At 41.7% G+C, this 17,584-nt stretch overlaps 1 protein-coding gene across 3 annotated transcripts in view; it reads left to right on the forward strand.

Annotated features, from left to right (window-relative positions):
* The first annotated feature begins 1,266 nt into the window (after positions 1-1,266).
* The window catches only part of LOC308100131 (CSC1-like protein 2), a 35,477-nt gene continuing 19,159 nt past the window's right edge, over positions 1,267-17,584 (forward strand). The window contains exons 1-7 of one of the 3 annotated variants that reach the window (XM_080449038.1): positions 1,267-1,678; positions 7,659-7,877; positions 9,085-9,164; positions 12,300-12,344; positions 14,393-14,489; positions 15,345-15,382; positions 17,192-17,334. In XM_080449038.1, coding sequence (XP_080305164.1) covers positions 7,683-7,877; positions 9,085-9,164; positions 12,300-12,344; positions 14,393-14,489; positions 15,345-15,382; positions 17,192-17,334 — 598 coding nt within the window. In that variant the 5' untranslated portion in view covers positions 1,267-1,678; positions 7,659-7,682. The remainder of the gene's footprint in view (positions 1,679-7,658; positions 7,878-9,084; positions 9,165-12,299; positions 12,345-14,392; positions 14,490-15,344; positions 15,383-17,191; positions 17,335-17,584) is intronic. The other 2 variants (XM_080449039.1, XM_080449040.1) reach the window with 2 other exon arrangements.

Below are 17,584 nucleotides of genomic sequence, written 5' to 3' on the forward strand. Positions count from 1 at the left end.
AATGAGATCCCCACGCACACAAAGGTTAGGTTAAGACTTTGACAGGGGCCATCTTCGAATTGCAGCGTCCTGAGGGTGTATCTTTATACGTTTTGAAAGTGAGTAGGGTTTTACACTCCTTTACTCCTTTTGGTAGGGCATGCCACATTTTTGTTGAATAGCATGAGAATGTGTTCATTCCCTTTGTTGAGCCAAATCTGGGTTGAACATGATCCGTGGAGCTGACTCTGGTGTTATGATCGTGGACTTCATTTACGTTTTGGAAGTATTTTGACAAATACAGGGGGATCCCAATGTTGTGTCGAATCTTGTAGACCAAGAAGTAGCCTTACTAGTTTGTTTTGGGATGTTTGGAGCCTTATTTTTAAGGCCTTGGTGGTGTTGTGATACCATGAGGAGCATGCATAATCGAAATGACCTTGTATGAGGGCCCCTGCAAGAATCTTCAAGGTATTCTTGCTGACTACGGAAATCCTAGCGTGTTCTTTGGTTGACCACTCTTTCGGCGATTTTATCACCATATAGGTTTGCCTCCAAGTCCAAGATGGAACCTAGGTAGGTAATTTCCTCTTTTCTTGAGATAACATCATCACCCGCTTTGATTGTGAAGCTCTCAGCCTTGCTAGAGCGCAACACAATGGGAAACGGTAGACCAGCACCGGTCGGGGAAAATGAATAAATAAATAGACCACTCGATCGCAATAGTGTCCTCCCAATAGCGGGGGGACATTCAGGCCCCCCACTATGCTTAGCGTAGTAGAGCCTATGCTTAGAGTGCACTTCGGAATTAAGTGATTGTGAATGTTATTGTCATTACAATTTTACTGTAATCCACAAAAGTGTGACTGTTAACGGCCAAACCACACGCATAATGTAATGGGTAGCACAGGTGTTTTACGGATAAGGCTGGTGGGGCGTCACAGGGGGGGTGTAAGTGGGACTGAGTTACTAGGCCCCCCCCCAAAAAAAATATATATATATTTTTTGTATTTTTTAAAGAAAAAAAATCATAGGGTGGCCCACAGTGAATCTTTGTCCCCATGGCCCAGAATTTGGTGCTACGCCCCTCCCCAAATAGTGGGTTTAGCCATTTTTGGCCAATATATAGGGCCCTACATCTCCACACTCCAGTCCAGTTGGTGGCATTAATGCGCCTTTAAAACTGGTTTTCCAACTGCTGACAAATCCAGAGGAAGAGGACGAGCGGCGAAGAGCCTCCCACCTCTCGTGTAATCTCGCGTTGGTCAGAGCTAGGTTACCTCTGGTGGTCGGACTGGTTAGTGGTGGTAGCTGTTCAACCGGGCTCTCTCTCTCTCTATCACTCAGTAACGTAACGCGGTGACAACAACAAGTCCTCCTCCTCCTCCTCCGTACACTGTATAGACAGACAGACAGTTGTTTACCTCCTGGTTAATTGATCGGTCAACGTTGGTATTCCGGCCGGCCCGGGCGGACACTGTAGTGTGTGGCCAGTCACACAGGAACAATAAGCTTTATGTAAATCGCTGGAGAAGAAGAGCGGCTAACGGGCGTTAGCCAGCTAGCTTCCACCTGTTATTAGCTTCAACAGCAGCAGCCACCACCGCCGCCGCCGATAGGAGCTATTATTAACGCTAATAACTAGACGGTTGGCTAATATCGACTAGCTAACCCTGAACACCAACCACACGACAACGAGGTAAGACGGTTTAGCAAATAGATAAATCCCTGTCTCTTATTTGTTTTGCTCTTAGGGGATGTGGTTTGTGGTTTTAGTGGCTGTGGTTGTTGTTCTCACAACCTTCCGATTGCATCTGCGGCAGCTTTGAGGCTCCATTATTATTAATCACGACTGTGTTCAGAGATTAGTGTGAGGCTCATTATATTAACACGAGGTTGTCTATCATAATTAATCGTTCGTAGATGTTAGATGGTCTGTTTCCTTTTTTGTGTGACCGCATATAGTTAAAAACGCGACATTCGTGAATCAGGGACATTCATGCTTATTTATGCATGTCACACACACTCCCCGCGACAGAGGCTTAGAAAGGCGACATGGAACTGGGCTTTGTGATTTCCATTCCAAACAAGTGGGAAAATAATACAAATAATTAAGATGACTTCACTGAGATTGTACAGATGAAACTACAGCTGTGTCTCATGGAAGTGGTTCAGTCAGATTGTACAAATGGAACAAAATGGACCCTCGGGTTCATTTGGTTCCATTTGTACACTCAGCTACACATCTGCAATGGTCCATTTGGTTCCATTTGTACACCCTGGCTGAGTAAAATCAGCACTGGATTTTTACTGTGTAATTAGATCTAGTGTTAGATTAGCTGGCTGTGGTATTTATTATGCTAAAATGTTGGACATAGCGCTGTAGATAAAACCTCATATGATTAGTAAATCCTGACACTTACACTGGGTTACTAGGTGCTGACTGAGTGACCATTGTTGTTGAGAAACCTTGATAGTTCCACAGGTCAGGTCTAATCTCTCTGCTGTCTTAAGTCAAATGTGCTTCATCATTGAGTTGCGATGACCCCCCAGCCACAATCTGGTAGATGTCACTGCTAATCTGTCTCTTTGATGGTCTAGTCTAGTCATGGTCAATGGCCAAAAAGGAATAAACATGAGACGGCACTGTTCATTTTGTATTCATGAGCTGCACTGGGGTTGGATGACTTGCTATGAAATATTAAACACTGATGGCATGCTTTTCAATGACAATTATCAGTTTGGCATCCTGCCCTGGATCAGTGTTTTATTTGACAGCAGGCATTATATGACATACACAACATCACCAGCTCACTTTGTCAGTAAGCGAGTTTATGTTTAGTTAGGTTTTGATTGACCATGTATAGTTGACACTCAGTGTGCAACTCTCCTCGTGATGTTGCCCTAATTATGATTTATTATGGCAACAAGTAACAACTGTACCTATTTATGATCTTTGACATTTACCAGCCTAAATCAAAATAACAATTTCCTTTGCAGTAAAAAAGATATGGGGTGGATTAGCCAACCAAATTTTCTTGACGTTGAATTCCGTTGCAGTGACAAGATTGCCAGGGCCTCTCTTTCACACCATCTGTGCCATAGTTTTAAGTGAATACACTGAGAGGTGTGCTCTGTGGTGTAATGCATCTACAGCTGTTGACTTTCCCTGCTGATCTGAAATGAGTCAAGGTTTGCCCCAGGTAACCCCCCCAAATCCCGAAACCGTTTCCTGTTAACAGGAAATGTATGTATCATAGTACATAAAAAATGTTTGCCACCTTTGATTGTGTCCCTTTTCGATGTGAATGGCATATTTTGACAGCCTTAAATTGATCACATAGATCTGATTCTTGGCACCAGTGATGCCATATTTTATCATCTTTCCACTGGAAATTCTCCTTTTGTCTGTGTTGTACTAAGCACTAGAGTGCTTTCACATTATCAGAATCCTGTGCTAATCAAAGCTCAGGTGTCAGTAGTATTTGCATTGTCAATCATTTACAGACTAATACCCACAAGGCCAACAACATCAATTCTAGCTAATCTGCCAAGTCATTTGTCTCTTTGCTTATGTAAAGAATTCTCACCATTGTACGTAGGATAGGCTGGGCAGCCCGTATCAGCTTTGGAATGTTGTCTTACAGAAGACAGGCTAAAATACTGAAATTGCATAGGCCTACTCAAATTGGATATTTGTTTTATTAAATAATAAATCAATCCTAAATTCCATCTGGGTGTTTATAATTTCCACTTGTTGTAAATGTATTGTTAACATTTGAGATCATAGTGTAGGCAACCTAGACCAGAATAGAGCTTTGCTAATGTGTGCACTTGAAGTCTTCTTTACATAGTTTGAGATTAGGCTACTTTTGCCCAGAAATTAATCAGGGCTTGAGCTCTCACAATAGCCAATATGTCAAAGTTGTTATTATTATAACCATTTATTAGTACTTTAATGAATAGCCCACGGTTCATAGTTGCATTAGATTTTCTTCTGATGTGAGTTGGTTTATCATCCCTAAAGAAGGGTGAATTTGTTAACTGGATCTTGAAGAGACATGTTCAGTTAACTAGGCCAAATTAGACTGGATCAATGTGTGTGTGTGTGTTGCATGAGAATGTTCTGTCTTGTAACTCGCATGCTTGCTCAGGTAACTTGCAGTACATGTAAACATGAACTGTTTGTTCTGTTGTATTGCTTTTTTGTTTAGACCTGTATATAGGGGCTTTCTATGATAATGAAGGACCTTGTATAGCCTAGATTATAACTTCAAGATAGAATCAAATTTTTGCATGTGAACATGCCCACACACTTCTTTCACTGGGCTTGAGTTTGATCCAGCTTGATGTGCAGATATTTGGGTTTTTCCTCCGTTATAGGCATCAGGCAAGTAGGGGTATCCCATCATTTTTGCAGGTTATTGGTCAGGGTAACCGAACCCATAGTTACCCAAGTCACTGCCATGATAGAAATACCAACCGTGGCCGCCAGCGCTGCTTGGTGATGTCCTACACACTTGAGAATTGAAACTTCTTTCTGGCTTTTGGAGAGAATTTGCTCAAGTTGATTGAAGGTTCTTGTGACCAGAATACGTTTTCGACATTCCGAACACAAGTCTAGACAGAGAACTCAAGGGCTATCATACCCATAGAATCACCTTTGAAAATAGTTCCATGTTGGCTTTTACATCCCAGTTGAGATAGTGTTTGACTAAAATGCCAGGGGCTTTTGTGTCTGAATAGGGTCTTTCCACTAATGAAGTGCATTTGTCTCACATGCATCAGGCACAAAGTAGAATTAGCCTAAAAAGCTAAATGTTTGTCACTGCATTATTAGTTACAGTCTCACATGTTACATTTGGTTGCATTTTTATGGGGGTGGACAGCAGATCCTCTGAATGTCACTTTTGTATTGCCTCACAGTTGCCTGCTTTATTATTTGTTTAATGAGTTGTATCAACATGTTTGAACCACAGTTAAGTCCACTTTAATAGCAAACCTGTTCCAAATTGAATTTACCAAGTGATTTTCTCCCCCATTGCCTTCATCCCTGTTATGTTTGTTTGTATTATGAGAATGTGCGGCAGACTGCCGGTACCATAGCAACCAGCCTGAGGTGGAGAGAGGTGACACAGTATTTCCCTGCTGCTTGGTCATGATTCAGAACTAAATATGGTCCGTTTTTACATCTACCTTTCCATTTGAAATGTGGTAACCTATGATACTGTACTTGACTGCTGTGAAGAAACACAGGATCAAATATAAATATATAATCATATCACGACACGTCTTTGTGACAAAAGCTGTGTGTTAAGTGTTTTTCAGAAACAAATGAAAAACAACAAACTAGTAGTCTCAAGAGTGAGCTGTTTAATCCCTAGTGAACAATTCAGTTTTGTATGAATCAACTTTCTGAGTCATTCAGTTTTTAACGTCTTAAGATACAGTATTGGCGTTTTAGCTGTGTTTTAAGAATGCATATAATCTCCTTGGATATTATTACCAAAGGTGAGCATGTAAAGTGAAAATAAAAGAGTCGCTAGAACAAGCACAGCTCGTACAGTACCTCATATTTCTGCCCATGAATTTGCATCACATTGATGTAGGTCTACTCTGCCTATATCTAGTCTAGGCACAGTATGTAATATTTCAACATATTCTTTTCCAAGCTGCAAGTCCTCCCAAAGAAGTCTGCGTTGTTGATTTTCCAGTGGTTCGAAATCCATGGCCGCATGCCATGCAGCGGTTTCATTTTTATGCGAGACACAGGGGGTACGTTGTCTCTTTGCATGGGTTGAGGCTCGTCCATTTGAACCCTCTGGCCTCTATCAGTCTATTGTTCAGCGGCAGCAGCCTCCTTCTCCAGTGATGTCACAGCATTCCTGGTGAGACCATAAATGAGTTAGTGTTAAAGGCAGATGAGCAGCATCGTGAATACTGGTAAATAGTGGGTCGAAGGGCACGGTATAGAAGTGAAATTGTGCATTTGCCACCCGCCTGGCCTGACAACCTATGCCTGATTGTTGTGCGGTGTGATGTCACGCACCAAAAATAGCGGATCTGCAAGATCACAACATGCCGTGACGGGTTGTGGGCTTGTAGACCTCCTTTTTGGTGCGCTACGCGGCACACAACCATTCCATTTCTGATATGCGGTATGGCCTTCCTTGAACCCCTTGCACAGTCGGCTTACATGAAGTCTTGCCATCTCCTTACAATTCAGTATCCTTCAATTATGGGTCCACCTTCCATATAGAGGTAGGCAAAAAGATAATTGCTGCCTTTTTGTTTGTTGGACTTAAAGCAGTAATGTTGGTGAACTGGCTTTTCCGCATGCTTTTTCTAAGTGTGAATGCAATTTCACCCGATATTGTATCATTGTAGTTAAGATGGTGTATTGTGTAAGCTCAGCTGGAGGGCTCTGATGTTTTGCAATCAGAAGTCATGTTCCAGGGCATGTTGTGCCCCTCGTCATGCATTACTCACCACATTGGCAGAGGTTGTTGTTTGGATGCTTTGAGTAACACAAGGCCACGTCTAAAAATATTTCCGCTTTAAGTTCAGTGTAGGCTACATTATATTATATTTACTGATCAAATCAACAACTGCCTACAAATACTTACTGAAGTATTTAAGCTTGATTTATATTTAGGCAAAAATTATATTGGCAACTCAAAAAGTATAGACAAACGATGCTTCAACAATTTTCTTTTTTTTTTGTTTTTGGGGAAACATTGGTGTGCAACAAAGTATTCTATTTACGGGGGAAGGAGTCAGCCTGAAGTGCATGGATTCATATGAGCTCATTGTTATAAGTTGATCAGCTGAAATGTCATTACTCTAACTCTTTGACCTGATGTTTGAACATCTGAGTGCACTGCCGCATCACTGGTATCTATTTTAGTTGATGAGAAAACAGGATATTTGTGCTTGACATCCAATGTCTAGATTATAGGCACAGGCCCCTAAACATGCCAAAGTTTCATTCCTCCTTTTAGTTTCTTCACATTTATTTACAGACTAGATTAGCCTAGCTTATTTATACTATATGTTTTAATACATATATATTTACTTATTTATAAAATCATCCTATTGACGGCGCAGTTTGTTTAATGCCGCAATGGCTAAGGGGACAAAACTCCTGCTAATACCTTAAGGTTAAGGTACCTTAAGGTTAAGGTTCTGTATCTTCGCCCAGATGGCATGAGTTCGAAAATACAGGGGATGATCAGTGTCATTTGTTATTGTAAGTGCTAAGCGTGTGATGGCCTTATTTTCATATCAGAAGGTGTGGGTGTGGGAAGTCGGATAATCTAGGAAACAATACGGGTGACACTGAAAAGTTTGTTTCTGTTAGGCATGGACAATATACTGAAAAAACACGAGGAACAATACAACAGAACAGGTTGAATATTACGGATTACAAAAAGTCTTACGATGAAGTTGTTTAAATTTAAACCACCTTTTTCTGATTGGGTGTAAGAGAGCAGCACAGCTTCAAGGGATTGCTTAGTGGGGCTTTTATACTAGTCTTGCTTTTTTATTTATTCGTTTTTTTTTATCTTTTTGCTTTGATTGCTTTTCAAATGGTGTAATGTTTTGTAAGCATTTTAAAATAAAGCTATTATTATTAGGGTTAGGGTGTTATTAAATTATATACATTCCCTCCTTTTCAGATACTCAATATGCTTCACTGAGTGATGTACCAAGTGTTGACTTTCATGATGGCCATGATCTATACGGCACAAGCGTGCACCAATGGGATCTGCGCCCCAGACGTTACCAACAACACCAAGGACTATTGCTACTCTGCCCGAATCCGCAGCACTGTTCTCCAGGGTCTGCCTTTTGGAGGAGTGCCCACTGTCCTTGCTCTGGACTTCATGTGCTTCTTGGTGAGTCTCTCTTCAACCACCCCCCTATATACTTAATTGACCGAGTCCCGCACACAGGGATCTATACCAGGCCCCCTCCTTTTTTCTTTCTACATGAAATGTCACAGAAAATATTTTTACCGAATGTTCGTCCCCAGAATAGGGACGTTGAGTTCAAGTGGTTAATTTATTAATCATTTAAAACCTATATACTTAATTGACCGGAGTCCCCAGGGGTCTATACTAGGCCCACTCCTTTTTTTTCCTCTACGCCAAATATCTTAAATAGACGATCTAGTGTAAAAGGCATTCTGCTATTCTGCCATCACTGAATGTTCACCTCAGAATACGGATGCTAGGGTTGATGTGATTAAAGTGGTGTTAGTAAAATGTTTTGGTTAAAACAAAACGTTTTTCGTTAAAAAGTTAAAGCTCTGTTCTGATAGTAGCCTAATCATTCATTGTTAATGTTTGTTCAGTAACAGCCAGGGGGGGTCTTCCTGTCTCTCCAGCTCTTTAGTAAACACAAAATACATTGTCAGGTGGGTCACCAATTTCATCCAGTCAGGAAAGAGACAGGAAGTCTCTCAGCTATCAGCTTCAATTTGATAGTGTCCCAATTTCAACTATGTTCGCTCATGAGGTCTCTCTTCTGATTGGATGAAATGATCCCCACCTGAAAATGTATTTTCTGTTTACTCTTTCAATATTTGTATTGATTTTTGACAAAATTGCGTGCACATTACAAAGACACACACACACACACACGTAGGAAATCATACACACAAAAAAAGGAAAGAAAAACTAAAGATAGAATCAACAACAAGCCAGCAACCAACAGTAGTTTCAATATTTGCAATAGAAAATAGTAGTAGTCAAGTATGCAAAATGCAGTTAGACTGTTTTCTGTACTAAACAGCTGGAGACGGGGAGACCCCTTTTACTGAACAAGCACTATAGCATTGATTACTATGGGAATATAGAGCTATTTAACACTTTCTTAAAAAAGAAATAAATGTCATAGTAGCTTATGATTAGAGGTGGAGATATCCTAGTCATACTAAAACCCATTGTCTTTAGTGTTTTCCTGATGATGAGCACAATTCTGTCAAGATGATACTCTACACTATATCTGTACACAATGTTCAGTACCATCACAGATGTCAGCTCTGTGTAGTGAGTGATGGCATGAGTTGTTTTGACACGTGTTTATTCTATCCCATTCTAGGTGCTTCTGTTTCTGTTCTCCTTCTTGCGAAAATGTGCTTGGGACTATGGACGTCTTGCGCTGGTGACAGATGCCGACAGGTAAAAATCTGCCGTGCTATACATTCAGTATTAGAGTTACAACTTAATCAGCAATGTTTATAAGTTGAATAGAGGACAAACAAAACATAAGGACTGCTAAAATCCCAGGATACAACACACATTTGAAATATTTATTCATGTCCACAAAAGAAGTACAAGAATGCCTTGTACAAAGGACATAAACACTGCGCACACACACACACACACACACACACACACACACACACACACACACACACACACACACACACACACACACACACACACACACACACACACACACACACACACACACACACACACACACGATTGGCCAAGAGACGTGTGTTATCTACTACTGCATAACATCACAGCAAGGAGTTCCTTTGCACCCAGATAAGACTCCAGTGTCTCCTCAGCCAAGAATTCTACGCTAGTATCTACCCAAACATAAGGATGATTGGTTAGATAGCGTAGAATTCTTGGCTGTTTGGTGGCCGAGTTTCCTCCATACTTGACATAGTGCAGTCCTTGGTTCCTCCTGGGCAGGTTCTGAGAGAATGAGTTGCCCAGGATGTAGTAGCGATGTAGTAATGGTACCTGTAAGGCTGTGAGACAAGCTGTGAGCTAAGATCTTTGCAGAATGTTCATCCATTTTCGCAGAATGTTTGTCTTACTATGACGTGCCCAGAATACTAATGGGGGATGCTAGGGTTCATGGTTAACCCATTAAAACCGGGAACGCATCTGTGTAACCACTTGAACCATTATTTTATACTTTAGCTATTCAAAAACAGCATGATCTGCTATGAGCTTGTAGATCTGCTATTTTTGAAAAAATCGTGAAGATTTTTGCAAATCTTTGAATATATATATATTTTTTAACACAAACATTTTAAACTAAAATCTTTGCTTCTGGGGGGGTCCCTGGAAGAAAACATTTTCAGATGGGGGTCCGCAACCAAATACATATCATTTCGGAGCTCCTTGACCATGAAAAAGTTTGAGAACCACTGATATAGCAACATTTTTTTTTCACAAGTTTTTCAGAAAACTGTTAGCGTTTAGAAGACATTTTGTAGAATCGGAACCTCTGGCCTTAATGGGTTAAGCGTGCTAATTCTTCAGAATATTATATAGACAGAAGAGTAGACAGATGTGTGTGTGTGTGTGTGTGTGTGGGATTGTGTTACCACAGACAGGATGGTCTGTGTCAGCAATTTCCCTTACGCTCCCGACAATATCACATGCTTAGCTGTGAACAAGTGAACCAATAATTAATTGCATGACTCCCTCTATAGTGTCTTTTCTTTGGGCCAAGCTAAGCTACCGTATCCAAAACACAACGGATTGTAAGTTCCAATGCTATTATAAGATGAAAAAAAAACCCACCAGATTTATTTAGAAGTTGTAGCCCAGGGAGAATTGGCTTGTAGCTAAATCTGGTACAAAGCATCTTTTCTCTCTTTCACTTGAAGTTGAGATTAATGCATTTTGTGCACAGTCCCTGATACAAATAAACAAACGAATGAAATGAAATGGAAATGAACAATGGCCACAGAGAAATGGGAGATCAGATCCTACTTGGCCTCTCACTAACTCAGCATATACTACGTCACCCGTGCTCCATCACCTACATCCTCCTTCATTTGTTTGTCTGTGGTCGCTGCTTCATTATTTGTGCAGCTGGATGTGAGCAGTATAAAGCAGTGCATTCGGCGGTGGTGGTGGTGGTGGTGGTGGGGGGGGGGGGGGCAGAATGACTTACTTTCGGAACAGACAGAAATCTAGGGCCAAGGCCGCATGACACTATTAAAAAGTGCTGACTCGGAGTCACTGTGTCTCTTTTAACCCATTGAGACCGGGAACGCAGATCTGTGTCATTTTTAAGATTTCTTTGGCTATTCAAATATAGAAGATATACAAGCTCATGTGCCGTGCTATGAGCTTGTAGATCTACTATTTTTGAATAGCCAAAGAAATCTAAAATGACACGGATGTAATCTTTGAATATATATATATATCTTTTAAGTGATTTTTTTTGTAACTCAAATCTTTGCTTCTGGGGAACAAAACATTTTGAGATGGGGGTCCGTGGCCAAATACATATACATTTTGGGGTCCTTGAGAACCTCTGATATAGAAACATTTTTCAAAAAACTGTAGGATTTAGAAGACATTTGTAGAATCCCCAGAAGCAAAGATATGAGTTAAAAATGTTAAAAATAGTTAACAATAGCAGATCTACAAGCTCGTAGCGCGGCACTCGGTGCCACACTATGAGCTTGTAGATCTGCTATTTTTGAATAGCCAAAGAAATCTAAAAATGACACACAGATGCGTTCCCGGTCATAATGGGTTAGAGGTCTTGTAATTCGTGGATGGCTGAGTGTGTGTCTGTAGCTTCTCGCATGCCGTATTATGGTTTGACTACCTGTATAATGTATGTGTAATGAGATCATGGATCCCCACACACTTGACAAGACAAATGATGATAGAGGGACCAACAATACATCTATTGAGGATGGTTTATTATTATGTCTGATTTTGTATTTGTTAGACTAGAGCAGTGGTTCTCAAACATTTCATGTCTTTTTTTTTTTTTTTGCTGATCTACTAACTCGCAACGCATTGCATCGTGACACACTGAGCTTGTAGATCAGTTATTTTGGAATGATATATTAACTAATGTAGTTGGGGACCCCCCTTTTGAGAACCAGTGCACTAGACTAGAACAGTGGTTCTCAAAGTGGATTCTAGGGACTCTGGGTTCCTTTTTAGGGAGGTCTAAATCGACCCTTACAAGACTGTAACCCTTACAAGACTCTGTAACCCTTACAAGACTGTAACTCTGACAGTATACAAATGGAACCAAATGGACCCTAACGGGTCCATTTGGTTCCATTTGTATACTGTCAGAGTTAAGGGGAGACCTTGAAATTTCAAGGTTTGAGAACCACTGGACTGGAGGATATAATTGCACAGTCACTGCTTTTTGAAATACACGTGCATGACCTTTATGACCGTTTTTAAACTGTCTGTCTGAACCCTTACCCACATGCTATTTCTCTATTACTGACATGCTTACTAGCAAGTATCTGTTCCTCCTTTTAGACCAACCCGACTGTCATAATTTTGTTTTTCTCTCTAAACCAGAAGAGAGCGGGATCAGCGCTACAGCCGCCTGGATGATCGGGAATAGTATGTTCTCTTTCCCCAATGTCGTACCCTCTTCACCGCCGTTTCTCACCCTATTCCCCCTTCTTCCTTTCAAATGATCTAACTCTTCCTCCATTCTGCCCAGGCTGCTGTGGGTTTTCTAACTTGTTCCTCCTCACTCTCTTGGTGCAGTGTTTGTTTTTTGCGTCATTCTCTCGTCCTTCCTGGCGTTTCTCAATGCCAGGCCCCCCCTTAATTGTTCTCTCTCACTCCTTATCGCTCCGTTCTACTTCTGCCATTGAGTGCCCCGGTCCTCTGTCACACTGTCCCTAATCAGATCTGTGTGTGCTAAATGCTAATCTGTGTGTTGACCTCTTTTGTCAAAAGCACGGGCTGCTTCTGTGTGAGCGCACCTCGCCGGCCGCAACGGCAGGATGCTTACAGGGAGAGGTAACGCTGTACCTGAACCTGTTAGCCGTGTGTGTGTTAGACGAGCCCTGACAGGGCATATAACTGTATATCTGGCCTCATAGACGTGTGGTAAACAGTCTCTAGCTCTCAGAGGAATGTGGAGGAGGAGGAGGAAGGCCCGATGTTGAAATACAGCCGCAGGCTCTGCTCTCTCTACTCAATCCATCTGAGATCACACTGCACTGTAAAAGAGCTCAGAGTGACGTTATCATTTTATGTGCATGAAATCAGTGTTGATTTTGACTGCAAATTTTGATTTAGATATCAGTCTTTTTCTAAATTCATTTAGTTTTAGTCATATTTTAGTAATTCCAAATGTTTTAGTTTTAGTCAACTAAATATAAGACTATAGTCAACTAAATCTACAGTTGATTTAGTTGACTAAAATGTATTTTGGCGGTGTCCTGATGGCGTCGTAATGGCTGATTTTACACTTGGTTGCATGCTGAAAATAGCCGATCTACAAGCTCACAACGCGACACGTTGTGAGCTTGTAGATCGGCTATTTTCAGAGCCCAGCACCCGAGCCCAACCAAACATAAAATTACTTTAGTCTTTTAGTTCTACTGGATCTCTTCTCCACTCGTCCCTCCCTAACATTTGAGTCTAGTTTTTATTTGTTGATGTAAATGTCAGTATGTTTAGTCATAGTTTTAGTCATCGTACCTTAGTTTTTAAATTTAGTTTTCGTCATTGAAAAAAAGGTTGTCGAGGAACATCTTTCGTCATAGTTTTAGTCGACGAAATCAACGCTGCATAGCACTGTAGAGCTCGGAGTGACGTTATCATTTTATGCCCTACTCAATGAGATCTACAAATGCAACTCCCAAACTGACACGACCTCACAGGGGAGTGCAATAAAACAAATTCTTGAACGTTTAAACGGAAACTTTGCCGATAGTGTGAATTTGCAGACTTAACGTGAATCCCAACGTCCTAGCGATCTTTTTTCCCGGCACAAATTCTCGAACAACGGAAGACGTTGGGAAAGCGTTCACGTCTGATTTTCACATGTCTTCCTCCCAATAGAACAGTATGATTCATGTTAAACACAGGCAAAGTTCCCATTTAAGCTGAATTTAGTCAGCGGGAGCTGTCACACATCCTGAGGCTCTGCTGGACAGACGTGGGTAACGGCCTTTTGGGATTCTCTCTTCATGGTCACCGAGTTCCTGTTGTGTTCCTCTGTGAATGTCCTTTTCCTCTAGAACTCACCCAGTCTTCGCTTCCTAACTATCTTTCACACTTTCTGCTCTTGATGGAGACCGTGTGTGTGTGTGTGTGTGTGTGTGTGTGTGTGTGTGTGTGTGTAAAACTAGCTACGCCCCTGTTGTCACGGCATGGAATGGGACTGGGGAGGTTCAAGTTTGTTCCTGTGGTTGGCTGGCTTAACAATTCCCAAAACCCTGTGACAACCACAGGATGAAGAGGGATGAATCTCCTCAGTCCATTTCAGGTCCTTGTGTTTGTGTGATTGTTGTCTGTTCATGTTCTCCTCTCTTCCCATTAAATGGCGGTAATCCCAGTGTAACTCTCGTTTAAAAACTAACTTCCCTCCACCGTCTGCGCCACTGGGCTTGTTGGGTAACACGCACATGCTTTGCTATTGTTTCCCACAGCGAAAGCATAGCGAACAACCCGGCTTCAGATAAACCTGAGCGCTACGAGCGCCTCACCTCGGTCTCCAGCTCGGTGGACATAGACCAGAGAGATGAAGTAAGTAGACCATTGTTTCTACTGTATTAACCACTTAAACCCTATAAACGTTATTGATGATCACAGTGTAGAGAGACGGGAAACGGGGAGAGAGAGAGTCAGGGAGTGACATGCAGCAAAGGTCTGCCGGGCCTGGGAGTCGAACCGGGGACTTGCTGTCACTGTCAGTCATCAGAGCCTATGTGGTGCACACCATAACCAATCAGCTATCAGCGCCCCCAACCCTATAAACCTTGTTGGCCAGTGTCCCCTACTAGGCCTCCCCTCTCCTTTCCCTCTGGCCTGGTCTAGGCCTGGACCGCTGGCATAGCGGTCCAGGCACCTAGGCTCAATGTAACCTGACAGCTTGTCGCGGGTTCGACTCCCGATCCCGACGGCCTTTGCTGCATGTCACTCCCCTTCTCTTTCCCCATATCCTGGCAGCCTACTTTCCTGTCAAATAAAGGCATAAAAGCCCCCCCCAAAAATCTTTAAAAATAGCTGATCTAGGCCTGGACAACTGGCGTAGCGGTCTGGGCACCTAGGCGTGTCGCGGGCTCGGGTCCCGATCCCGACGACCTTTGCTACGCGTCGCTCCCCATCTCTCTCCCCATTTCCTGTCTGTCTACTGTATACTATGAAATAAAGGCATAAAAAGCCAAAAAGAAAATCATAAAAACAGCTGATCTACAAGCTCACACAACGTGTTGCAAGGTTGAAGATTGGCTATTTTCAGCAAATGTTCACACCAGAATGGGGACACTAGGGTTCATGTGGTTAACATAGGACAAGGTGTCCTTCTCATGTGTTTACCATCTGAAAGCTGTTTGACTGCACCAGCTCTAAAACCTCTGTTCTGTCTCTTTTTTTTTTCAGGGTTTCTGCTCCTGGCTAACTGCCATCTTCCGCATCAAGTGAGTCAACCTATTATCATGGATTGGATTTAAGTCTAGTTGGGGGATGTTTATAGGAGGTCACACACCACATAGTTTTGATATTATAGACAGAACTGAATGTCAAACTGTTTGAATTTGATTGTTGATTGATTACAATCAGATAGGCATATAGTACTTCATCTAATCAGTATACTCTATATGCATATAGTACTTTATCTAATCAGGATATCGCAATGAAGTTACATGACGTACTTCCACTGCAGTCTTGTAGACTTGGTCATTGGAATAGGGTGTAGCATACAGTATACGCTGCTCATACTGTAGCACATTACAAAATCAACACATACCCCTCAGATATATATATTTTTTTCACGTGAGAACAATGGCTTCTATTATAGCTTGCATACTTTCCAGGAATATAAATCCTGCCTTTTCTATTAGCTTGGGTTCCCAATCGATGATGTCACTGGTAGGCGACTGATGTCTCTGAACTGTCCACAGCCCTCCTCTGAGACACAGATGGGTTAGACAAAATGGTACCATATCATGAGCATAAGTTAGGACCAATTATATGAAGATAGGTTGAAAATGGGTGAAGTCGTCCTTTAAGGACCCTCATTAGTTTGTTCTGTTCTTTTTGGAGCTTGTATTTTGTTGTGCCATTTGTACCAGGCATTGTAAGTGTATTCAACGTGATATTGAGCTAATGATATAGCTAATGTACTCATGAGCCCTTTATTCAGGAACTTTGATATCCTTGCTTAAAATTTGTTTTTTGAATGAACCTTCCCAATAACAGAAAGTTCACCTGCAATTATAGATGGAATGGTATAGAGTTTTTTTTATTGAATGATGATAACTAAACAATAATTATTGTCTTACATCTCATATCGCACTCCAGTAACTTTTACCAGCAAAAAATTACCCCCCCCCCCCCCCCATAATAATAATAATAATTGTGGTGATGAGCTCAATCCCGTGGTATTGCGATATGTGGTTATTGTCCCAGCCCTACCTGTCATACATTGGTCGAGCTCACATCCAAGATAAGTAACAGAATGTTTTTCTTTTAACTATGTCCCTTGGCAGAAGTTGGCACTCCACAGAAAAAGTCTCTCTTAATTCATACTTTGATCCAAATAAAATACATTCCGATTTAAATAAGTGCAAGCATAAGTTATTGTCACATAGCCAACCACTTACATTTTAGAGCTCCTTGCCAAGTAATGTTTTAATTGTTTCTATACACTTTCCTGATACTAATCATCTCCATATGCTAATACGTAAATGACATGAACAATCTGCCTCATTGTCATTTATTTAAAAACAGTTGAGGGAGTTTTAAGGCGGTTTCGTTGACGGACTCCACATGTGAGCTGTTTAGACTCTGAGAATATGTCACTGACACCTGTCATTTGTTAAGGATATATGAGTGTGTCCATGTTAGCTATGTGCAGGTATGGGCGGCAGTGGCTCAGGGGTAGAGTGGCCGGTAGAGCGGCCGGATTGGAACCGCGGGGTTCCCAATTCGATCCCGGGCTCCCCCAGAGTTAGTGTCGAAGTGTCCTTGAGCAAGACGCTGAACCCCTAATTGCTCCCGATGAGCAGGTTGGTGCCTTGCATGGTTTCCTCCGCCATCGGTGTATGAGTGTGTGTGTGTGTGTGTGTGTGTGTGTGAGAATGGGTGAATGTAATGCACAATCTATGTAAAGTGCTTTGGACAAAAGCGCCATATAAATGCACTGTTTACTATTTTATTTATCATTTTCACATGAGTTATGAAAGTTTTGCGGCTATCTAAGGTTGCTGGTTGATTTTGCTCCATAGGGATGATGAGATCAGGGAGAAGTGCGGCGAGGATGCGGTCCACTACCTGTCCTTTCAGCGCCACATCATCGGCCTGCTGGTAGTGGTGGGCGTGCTGTCTGTTGGCATCGTCTTGCCTGTCAACTTCTCTGGGAACCTACTTGGTAAGTGGCACACAGGGACATTAACACCACATGCCAGTCAGCCGCTGGTAAATTGTGCGCTGTGGCAGCCACTTAACCTCCTGAAGACACCTTGGATAAAACAAAACTCCTAATACAATTCTGTCCTGGCCAGTATCTTAAGAATCTTCTTTTTGTAAGTTTCAAATGTAACCGACGTGTTTAACGTACCATTTGTATTAAATTATTCAGAAGAAACATATGATGTAGGTGCCTTAAGTGAAAGATTTCA

The sequence above is a fragment of the Gymnoscopelus braueri genome (assembly GCF_963280865.1).
Source record: "Gymnoscopelus braueri genome assembly, chromosome: 14".
In the NCBI taxonomy this organism is placed as follows: domain Eukaryota; kingdom Metazoa; phylum Chordata; class Actinopteri; order Myctophiformes; family Myctophidae; genus Gymnoscopelus; species Gymnoscopelus braueri.